This window comes from Acanthisitta chloris, unplaced genomic scaffold (genome assembly GCF_000695815.1).
Source record: "Acanthisitta chloris isolate BGI_N310 unplaced genomic scaffold, ASM69581v1 scaffold10636, whole genome shotgun sequence".
Taxonomy (NCBI): Eukaryota; Metazoa; Chordata; class Aves; order Passeriformes; family Acanthisittidae; genus Acanthisitta; species Acanthisitta chloris.
This window is the reverse complement of record NW_008679735.1, coordinates 1,086-11,103: the sequence shown is the minus strand read 5'-3', so window position 1 is coordinate 11,103 and position 10,018 is coordinate 1,086. Positions and strand designations below refer to the sequence as shown.

Sequence of the window (10,018 nt, the reverse complement as noted above, 5' to 3'; positions counted from 1 at the left end):
GGACAGTCCCACCCTCTCACCTTGTCGATGAAGGAGGCAAACTGGTTGTTCAGGGTCTTGATCTGCTCCTTCTCCTGGTTCTTGACGTGCTGGATCTGGGGATCGATCTCGACATGGACTGGCTGGAGGAGGGTTGAGTCAATCTGCACCGGTTGGATCCCAGGACCTCCTCTCCCAGGGCCACCAAAGCCACTCATGCCAAAGCCTGGGCCACCGAAGCCTCCCATTCCTCCACCGCCCATCCCACCACCGTAACCACCCATCCCACCACCAAAGCCACCCATTCCTCCTCCGCCGCCCATTCCGCCACCTCCCATTCCTCCAAAGCCACGCCACACATGCCTCCTCCTCCTCCACCCATCCCGCCCCCGAAGCTGCCGAGACCTCCGTACCCTCCACCAAACCCTCCCATCCTGCCTCCGTAGCCACCGCCGTAGCAGCCGCCCATGGACATCCTGCCGCTGCCCCCCATGTTGTGGAGGCTCCTGCTGGTGAAGCCCCCGCAGCGTCCTCCACCTCCAAAGCCCCTGGACACGGAGTAGGAGCTGTAGCTGCTCCTGCTCCTGCCGCCACCTCCGAAGCCACCACCGATGGCAGAGCAGGAGCTGAAGCCCCTTCTATTCCCTCCTCCGAAGCTCCTGCAGACAGATTGACGAGACATGGCCGGTTGTCCTCCGAAGAGCCAAGAGTGGAGAAGCTGAGGAGCTTGGCAGAGTTGTGTGGTGAGGAGCAGGTGGAAGAAGAAGGGAAGTCAATCCCTCTGGCTGGAGGGCAGTGGATGCTCCCTTTTATCTCCTGTGGAGGTGGGATGGGCCTGCATGGGCGGGAAGGAGGAGACGAGTCCTGTCCTCATCGCCGTGGCGTGGCTCAGATTCTCATCTCCAACTTGCCAAACATTGACCCTCCCCAGAAACACACCCTCAAACACAGGGAAAAAAGGGGTGAAAGACCCAAATGGAGCTCCCAACCCTCCCACACCTGAGGAATCCTCCACCTGGTGGAGCAGCCAGAACCTCCCTAGGACACACTGAGAGGTTTAATCCACCTTTTCTCCATGGTGGTTGTTTCCCTGCTGCTGTTTATCTCCCCTTGGATCTCTCCCTCCAAAGCCCCATGGCAGGTGGGTCTGTGCCAAGTTGTAGCCAGGGCTTTCACAACTCCCCAAACACACCTTTGTTCCACCCTCAGCCTCCTTTTCTCTTGGAAAATTGCCTTTGGCTCCGGGAATTGAGTTTCTCAACCCTCGGCCATGGGCTCAGCAAATTGCATTTTGATGAGGCTTCGCGGCTCGGCGATAAATAAAACCTCCCAGTGACGCCATGGTCGGAGCTGGAGATGGGAACCCGTGGCAACCCCAAAAACACCTCCTGGTGTCTTTGTGCCAAGACCTTCTCAGCACCAGGGAGGAACCAGCCAAGCTGGGAGAGCCCCTTGGGATCTCTGGAGGCTTCAGGACCATGAGGAGACCCCAGGGAGCAGCAGCTGTGGTGGTGGTGGGATGGGAGGAGAGCCAGGGATGGAGATCCCAGTGCTGCTCCCCACACCACAGAGCCTGGAATGATGTCAGTGCAATTAGCAGAGCTCAGCTGGTTTGCCGAGCCATGGAAACGAGGGAGAGGAGGGAGAAGGGGGTGAATTCCCTAGGGGAATCACCTTTTTTTTTTTTTTTAAACAGCTGTTTGGCTGATTTTGGTGTTTAGATGCAAATAAACCTTTGGCAGATGGAGATTAGAGACAGGGAGGAGCTTGGAATCCTCCAGTTCCAAGCCCAGGCTGGGGATGGAGGCAGATTATGGAATCCTGGGATGGTTTGGGTTGAAAGGACCTGAAAGCTGATCCAGTTCCACCTCCCGCCAGGGCAGGGACACTTTCCACCAGGCCCAGGTGGCTCCAAACCTCATCCAGCCTGGCCTGGACCACTCCCAGGGATGAGGAATCCACCACCCGCATGGAATCATGGAATGGATCAGGTTTGAAGACACTTTTCTGAGTCATTTGATCCATAAATCCCTCACTGATCCATCCCTTCGCCTCGCTCAGGTACCAGCTAATCCCATTCCACACCTTTCCTCCCCAATTTCCCTGTCTTTTATCACCTTCTTTTTTATGTTATTTCCATTTTAAAGCCACCTAAGACATCTTGAAATCCAAACCCACTCCCATGGAGGCTCTTAAGTGTGCTGGCAGCCCTTGGCACTCGCCCCGGGACACGCATGGAATTAGGTCCCGCTGGAAAATCCACACCAACAACTTCTGCTCTCGTCACATGGTCCAATCCCTCTCAAAATATTGCCCGGGCACTCCTTCCACAAGTGCCTTGGGCCCTGGATCTGTGGCTCAGCTGGCATCAAAACTGGAAAACACAGAATTCCTGGTGCTTATCCCACCTCCTGTGGGTCCAGGAGGACTCGGGGAGGTGGACTGGGAGGGAGATAGGGCTAAAAAAGTCATGGAATCATGGAATGGTGAAACTATTGATCCCCACAGCACCGGTGTGGATCCATGAGGGCTCAGAGAAGGGGGTTGAGGAGTAGATAGGGATAAAAATCATGGAATTATTGATCCCCACAGCACCTCCTGTGGATCCATGGGGACTCGGGGGGAGGGATTGGGGATAAGATAGGGATAAAAATCATGGAATCATGGAATTATTCATCCCCACAAGTGCTGTGTGGACCCATGAGGGCCCAGAGAAGGGGACTGAGGAATAGATAGGGATAAAAACCCAATGGGATTATCATGGAACTACTGAGGCTGGAAAAGACCTCCAAGGGCATCAAATCCAACCTTCAACCAGCAGCAACAGGCCATAAATTGGCCATAGATCAATAAATTAGCAGCAGCCCAACGCCCAGGCCAATCAGCCTGGGGGCTCAGGTGTTGCCCCTAATGACCTGGCCCAGCTCTGCCTCCCTCAGCATTCCCAAATCCGTGGCCAGCTCGGCCTGGGGATGCTGCTCGGGGTTTCTCTCGGTGTCTGTGGGCGGATGAGACGTTCCCAGGAGGAGAGAGAGGCCTGGAGTCAGCACAGCCTGGAGCTCTGGGTGAGATAAGCGGAGCTGTGAGTCACCGTGGCGGCTCCAGCCAAGCTTGGGAAATCCACCGGCATCTGGGAATCTGCATCTCCTCCTGCTGCAGACTGGGTGGGCAGGGATGGGATGGATTGGGTGAGAAGGGAGAGGGAACATCATCCCATCCCACACCTGACCTGGGTAGGGACATCTCCCCTCAGCCCTGGTGGCTCCAAACCTCATCCAGCCTGGCCTGGATCACTCCCAGGGACGGAGAATCCTCTGGGAGATCCATCCCAGCCCCTCACAGGGAGGAATTCCTGCCCCATATCTCATCTCTCCCTGCCCTCTGGCCGTGGAAAGCCATTCCCTGTGTCCTGCCCCTCCAGGCCTTATCCAAAATCCCTTTTCCCACTCCCTTGGAGCCTCCAGGGAAGGAAAATGACCTGGAAAGGTCAATTCCAACTCAAACTGTTCCATGATCCCGTGGCAAGAAACACACAGAGCACAGGAAAAGCTGCTCAAGCCTGGAATAATTGTGAGGAAACCACAGAATCATGGAGAGATTTGGGTGGGAAGGGATGGAAAACTCATCCAGTGCCACCTGTGCCATGGGCAGGGCCAAGCCCTGGTCTCCAGCAAAAGGCTGCAATGACTCCCGGGTGGGTCCAATTAGGGGAGAAGTTTCCCCTAATTGCTGGGACGAGCCCTGGGACAAAAGGGGAGGGATTTGGGAGTTTGTTTTGGCAACAGCCTCTGTGCTCCTGGAGAAACCTTTTGTCACCTCCTGCTGCTGCTCCCCAGGGGTCACCTGGGGCAAAATGGGATTGGGGTGACTCCAAGGTTGGATTGGCCTGAATCGGAGTGTGGATTGGGCTAAATCGAGTGTGGATTGGGAGTGTGGATTGGGCTGAATTGGAGTATGGATTGGGCTGATTCCAAGTGTGGATTGAGTTGAATCTGAGTGTGGATTGGTCTGAATTAGAGTGTGGATTGGGCTGAACTGGACTGTGGATTGATCTGATTCAGAGTGTGGATTGGGCTGAATTGGAGTATGGATTGGGCTGATTCCAAGTGTGGATTGAGTTGAATCTGAGTGTGGATTGGTCTGAATTAGAGTGTGGATTGGGCTGAATTGGACTGTGGATTGATCTGATTCAGAGTGTGGATTGGACTGAATTGGAGCATAGATAGGGCTGACTCCAAACATGGATTGGGCTGAATTAGGGTGTGGATTGGGTTGAATTAGAGTATGGATTGGGTTGAATTAGGGTATGGATTGGTCTGAATTAGAGTATGGATTGGGCCGACTCCAAGTGTGGATTGGTCTGAATTAGAGTATGGATTGGGCTGACTCCAAGTGTGGATTGGCCTGAATTGGAGTATGGATTGGGCTTGACTCCAAGTGTGGATTGGACTGAATTAGAGCCTGGATTGGGCTGACTCCAAGCATGGATTGGATTGAATTAGAGCCTGGATTGGGCTGACTCCAAGCATGGATTGGGCTGAATTAGAGCCTGAATTGGGTTGACTCCAAGCATGGATTGGACTGAATTAGAGCCTGGACTGGTCTGAATTAGAGCCTGGATTGGTCTGACTGGGAGTGTGGATGGTGTCGGTGCCTGTGCTCGGATCAGCAGTGCAGGAGCCGCGGGAACACTCAGCCATGTCCCCACCCGGGACATGCCCGAGCTGGAGCGCTGGGACATTCCTCGCTGGCACCTCACCCACTGGGAGCGATGGGATGACTCACCGGGATCGGCGTCTGCGGTTGACCAGGGATGGGATTCCAGCTCTCCTCGGCGGGAGGTCAAACCGCAGCAGGAGTTTTGGGCTTGGAAGTCGTCAAATCATTGCTCTTTTGGGCAGAGGTGGAGCTGGATGGGGCGGGAGAAGGTTTTCCTCTTCCCGTGGCCTCAGTTCCCTCTTGGAGATGCCTGGAGAGCAATCCAGGGGTGAGGCCAGACGGCTGGGAAGGCCTCAGGCATGGCTCCAGTCCCGTGGAGACTGAGGAATTCACCCCGAGTTAGCTGGGGGGGTGATGACCACCCTTCCCTCCCCCACCCCAACCCACTGGGATGCTCCTAAAGCACTTGGGGTGAGCACCAGGGTGGGCACCACAGCCCTGGGACCACCTGTGGCCAGTGGTGTGGTCAGAGCTGGTGGTCAGGCAGAGGAAGGGGAAGGGAAGAGTCTCCCAAGCTCCATGGAGTCTGCTCAGATCTGATGGGGACAACAGGGGACAACAGTCTCTGTCACCCCTGGAGACCCCACAGGAGCACGAGGAAGAGGATCCAAATGTTGCCTCTTCCTCCCTGCCAGGATTGAGCCCATTTTGCCACCATCACCCCCCAACAACCTCCCCCTGAGACCTTTCTCACCCTCCTGCCAAACCCCCCCAGATTTTGGGGGAGAGGAGTTTGGGTTGGGCTCCTTTAGCTACAGACTTCAAAGGACAGGAGAAAGTCAGGAAACACTTTCAGGTCTCGGCAGGAAACTTGTTGCAACACGAAACTCTGTGGTCGGGGAGAAAAGCCACACCAGGTTCCTGCCTCGCTTGTTTATTGGGGTGGCACATGCCAAGGGAGAAAGGGCTGAGCAAACACACACGACTGGTCCCCAGTCCCAGGGGAAAGGTGAACACAGAGGCAAAATGACATTTTCCCACAACCTGAGCAGAACTCGGGAGGGAGGGAGGGGAAAAAAGGTAAAGGAGGGTGAGAAATGTCTTTGGTTGGGCTAAGGCCCCAGGAGGAAGTTCCTGGTTCGGAGGTGAGGAGCAGAATGGGTTGGGATTGAGTCCTGGCTGGATCCAGCAGGTCTGGAGGGAAGTTGAGTGTTCCCAGTGCTTGGAGCTGTGCATGGATCTGTCCCTTCTTGGCTCGGTGGTTGTTGGGTGTCTCTTCCTCGGGGTGCTCTGCTCTGTGAGGTCATCCCAGCTGGATTTGGGCTCCCCATGGACAGGGAGGTCATCCCAGCTGGATTTGGGCTCCCCATGGACAGGGAGGTCATCCCAGATGGATTTGGGCTCCTCATGGACAGGGAGGTCATCCCAGATGGATTTGGGTTTCCCCATGGACAGGGAGGTCATCCCAGCTGGATTTGGGTCTCCCTGTGAACGGACAGGTCATCCCAGCTGGATTTGGTGCTCCCTGTGAACAGTCAGGTCCTGTTTCCCAAGGAGAGCAGCACGAGGGATTGAGCCGTTCCGGAATGTTGTTGGGAATCTCAGTCCTTAGCAGGTGGATTTGGCCTTGGTTTGCTGCTCCTCATGGTTCCAGTGGTGGTTCAAGGTGACATCCTTGGCCGCCACCACCTCCGTGAGGGCCTCGGGGAGGTCATCGCGGCGTTTGCTTCCTTTCTCCGTTGGGTGCTGGGGATGGGGTGGGATCGGTCCCGTTCCTACACCCTCCGGTTGTTGTTCTTCAGGATGGGGCCAGATCCCACCACCACCGAGCTAGACCCTCCACCCATGGAGCAAAACCCTCCTGCCCCGGGGCCAAACCCACCACCAGCACCAAAGCCACTCCCTCCCAGGCTGAAGCACAAACCAGCACCACCAGCACTGCAGCTTCCTTTGCCACTTCCAAATCCAAGTCCTCCTCCTCCAAGGCACATTCCACCTCCGTATCCACCTCCCACGGTGGTGCTGCCTCCCACCACGGCTGTGGAGAGGAACAGAAGGCACCAGGTTACCTCAGATGCCATCAGGGAGCTCAGGAGCATCGTCCCCAACCCCGTGGGAAGGATACTCACAGATGCTGACGGCGCTCTGGCACTCCCCAGACATCCTGCGAGGGAAAGACACGGAATGTGGGATCTGGCAGAGCATCTGGAGTGCTCCAGCTCCAGGAAGACACGTTTGGTGTGTGGCCACAGGAGGGTGACCCACAGCTCGTGGCCACACCACACTTGGTGGAGATGATGGGACGTGTTCTTCCCATTGATTCCCCAGGAGCCAACAGAATTCTTGCTGTCTCCCACCCACCTGCACTCCTCTCCCTCCAGGAGTTTCCTGTAGGTGGCAATCTCGACATCCAGGGCCAGTTTGACGTTCATCAGCTCCTGGTAGTCGCGGAGCTGCTTGGCCAGGTCAGTCTTGGCCTTCTGCAGAGCTGTCTCCAGCTCGGTCAGCTTGTCCCTGGCGTCCTTGAGAGCTGCCTCCCCGCGCTGCTCCGCGTCCGCGATGGAGGTCTGCAGGGACTCGCACTGCAGGGCAAGGACACCGGCGTGAGTGGGCTGGGACACGAGGCACTGGCCCCAGGGCATGGAGTCACGGGCTGGGTTGGGTTGGAAGGGCATCAGAAGGTCATCTGGAGCATGGGTAGGGTCACCTGCCACCAGCCCAGGTGGCTCCAAGCCTCATCCAGCCTGGTCTGGAACATTCCAGGGATGGAGAATCCTCTGGGAGATCCATCCCAGTGTCTCAGCCACCTCACAGGGAGGAAATCCTTCCCAATATCCCATCTGACCTTGTCCCTTCCATTCCTTGTGTCCTGTCCCACCATCCCTTGTCCCAATCCATCTCCAGCTCTCCTGGAGCTCCTTTAGGCACTGGAAGATCTCCTTGGAGCTTCTCCAGGCTGGACACCCACACTCATCCCATCCCATCCCATCCCATTCCATGGGCAGGGACACCTCCCACCAGCCCAGGTGGCTCCCAAGAATGGAACATCCATAACTTCTCTGGGCCAAGTGCCACTTGGGCTCAACTGGTCCCAGCCACGTGGATTCCCTTCCAGGGAAGCTCCAAAGGCCACAAGCAGGATGTCACCCCCATCGTCCCAAAGCCACCACCCCTACCTGCTTCTTCACGCTCTCGATCTCTGCTCGGATCCTCTGGATCACGCGGTTGAGCTCGGAGATCTCGGTCTTGCTGTCCCTCAGGCTGTCCCCGTGCTTGCCCACGGTGGCCTGCAGCTCTTCGTACTGGTGGGAAGCAGCAAGAGGAGCACGTCAGGTCCACCATGACCTCACATCACCTCTCACGCCATGTCCTGCCAGCCAAGGGCATAGAGTCATAGGCTCATCAAGGTTGGAAGAGACTTCCAAGATCATCAAGTAGCTCCAGTCTGGATAGACCAGGACCAGCTGTGTCCCAGATCTTGGAGTGCTGTGAGCTCCCACCAGTGACTCTCCCACCTCCCCATGGTCACCAGCAGCGTCACAAACCTTGCTGTGGTACCAGGCCTCGGCCTCGGCGCGGCTGCGGTTGGTGATTTCCTCGTACTGCGCCTTGACCTCTTGGATGATGCTGTCCAGGTCCAGGCTCCGGTTGTTGTCCATGGAGAGAACCACTGAGGTGTCAGACACTGTCTTCTGCATCTGGCACAGCTCCTGGAATTCCCACCAGCCCCGGATTTAGTCCTGCCAGAAGTCCCTGGTGGTTCCAGACCCTCCTCCATCCCAGAGTCCCATCCCTGCAGCACTCACAGCTTCGTAGAGGCACTTGAAGAAGTTGATCTCATCTGACAGGGAATCCAGTTTTCCCTGGAGTTCCACCTTGGTCATGTAGACTCCATCCACATCCTGCAGCAGAGGAGGGATGAGAAAATCCTGCCTGGCTTGGCTAACATCGCACGGAGTCATGGGATGGGTTGGGTTGGAAGGACCTCAAATCCTATCCCACCTCATCCATGGGCAGGGACATCTTCCAGGTGGCTCCAAGCCCCATCCAACCTGACCTGAGACACTCCCAGGGATGGAGAATCCTCTGGGAGATCCATCCCAGCCCCTCAGCCCCCCCCAGGGAGGAATTCCTGCCCAATATCCCATCCAAATCTCCCCTTTTCCAGCAGGAAGTCAATCCCTGTGTCTTGTCCCTCCATCCCAAATCCCTCTCCAGTTCTCCTGGAGGTGAAGAACATGGATTTGACCTTCTTGAGGAGCACGAAGTCGTTCTCGGCCGCTGTCCTTTTGTTGATTTCCTCCTCGTACCTGCGGAAGGGAAGGAAGGAGAAGGAGTTTGGGGAGGATTTTTGGCTCCAGGGAATGTTGTTGACCTCAGACTAACAAATGCACCAGAACTGGATCTGCCCCAAGGGAGATTTATGGCCCAGGAGTTGCCTTTGCCTTGTCAGGGATGAGGAAAGCCTGGAACTAATTAGGTCATTAAATCCCAAGGCCAAAGGTGATTAACTGAGGAAGAGAAAGTGGAGGAAAAGCCTTGGGAGAGAAACAAGTGGAACGAGAGGGTGAGAAAATCTGGGAAGATTGGAGGGAAAGCTAAGAAATGTGGAGGAAAGAGGTGAGAATTATTGAGGGGAAAATGGGAAATGTTGCGGGAAAAATGGGAAATGTTGAGGGGAAATGGGAAATGTTAGGGGAAATGGGAAATGTTGAGAGGAAAATGGGAAATGTTGAGGGGAAAATATTGAGGAAAACTGAGAGGAAAATCTGAAGAACATTGAGAAAACAGAACCAAACCTTGAGAACCACCTGGAAAAAAACATCTCCACTTCTCACCCACCTCAACCTCCCAAACCTTCTCTACTCCCCGGTCCCAGATTTCCAGTTCTGGGACCATTCCCAGTGCCTGTTCCCACCCTGAACCACTTACTTGCGCTTGAACTCCTCCACCAGGTCCTGGAAGCTCTTGAGCTCTGTGTCCAGCTGCTGCTTCTCCCCAGAGAGCAGATCCAGCTGTTTCCGGAGGCTGCTGATGTAGTTCTCCAGGATGGGCTCCAGGCTCCTGCCCCCGGGGCCTGTCCCCCCCTGCTCCTGCAGCAGCTTCCACTTGGTCTCCAGCACTCGATTCTGCTGCTCCAGGAACCGAACCTGCAGGACAGAGCCCAAAAAACACCTTCAGGGTCACTTCCCCCCCGAAACATCCCAATTTTCATGGATTTCTCCCCTAAAAAGCACCTTTTATATTGATATTTTCTCCCATTTTCCCAACTTCTCCTTGGCTTTGCCACCATTTTTCCATCCTCTCATTCTTTGGGGTTTTTACCCCTATTTTCCCGCCTTTATATTTGGGGTTTCCCCTCATCTTTTCTCTGATTTCC

The 10,018-nt window shown here is 55.6% G+C and overlaps 2 protein-coding genes across 2 annotated transcripts in view; both read right to left on the bottom strand.

Moving 5' to 3' along the window:
• Positions 1-661, bottom strand: part of LOC103804796 (keratin, type II cytoskeletal 3-like) — a gene marked incomplete at its 3' end in the record, with an annotated part of 4,390 nt that extends 3,729 nt beyond the window's left edge. The window contains exons 1-2 of the mRNA XM_009077426.1: positions 339-661; positions 21-297 (exon numbers count right to left, since the gene is read on the bottom strand). Of these exons, the coding sequence (XP_009075674.1) occupies positions 21-297; positions 339-661 (600 nt within the window). The remainder of the gene's footprint in view (positions 1-20; positions 298-338) is intronic.
• Positions 662-6,413: 5,752 nt separating this feature from the next.
• Positions 6,414-10,018, bottom strand: part of LOC103804795 (keratin, type II cytoskeletal 5-like) — a gene marked incomplete at its 5' end in the record, with an annotated part of 4,684 nt that continues 1,079 nt past the window's right edge. The window contains 9 exons of the mRNA XM_009077425.1: positions 6,414-6,475; positions 6,521-6,676; positions 6,768-6,802; positions 7,000-7,220; positions 7,815-7,940; positions 8,184-8,348; positions 8,445-8,540; positions 8,888-8,948; positions 9,571-9,788. Of these exons, the coding sequence (XP_009075673.1) occupies positions 6,414-6,475; positions 6,521-6,676; positions 6,768-6,802; positions 7,000-7,220; positions 7,815-7,940; positions 8,184-8,348; positions 8,445-8,540; positions 8,888-8,948; positions 9,571-9,788 (1,140 nt within the window). The remainder of the gene's footprint in view (positions 6,476-6,520; positions 6,677-6,767; positions 6,803-6,999; positions 7,221-7,814; positions 7,941-8,183; positions 8,349-8,444; positions 8,541-8,887; positions 8,949-9,570; positions 9,789-10,018) is intronic.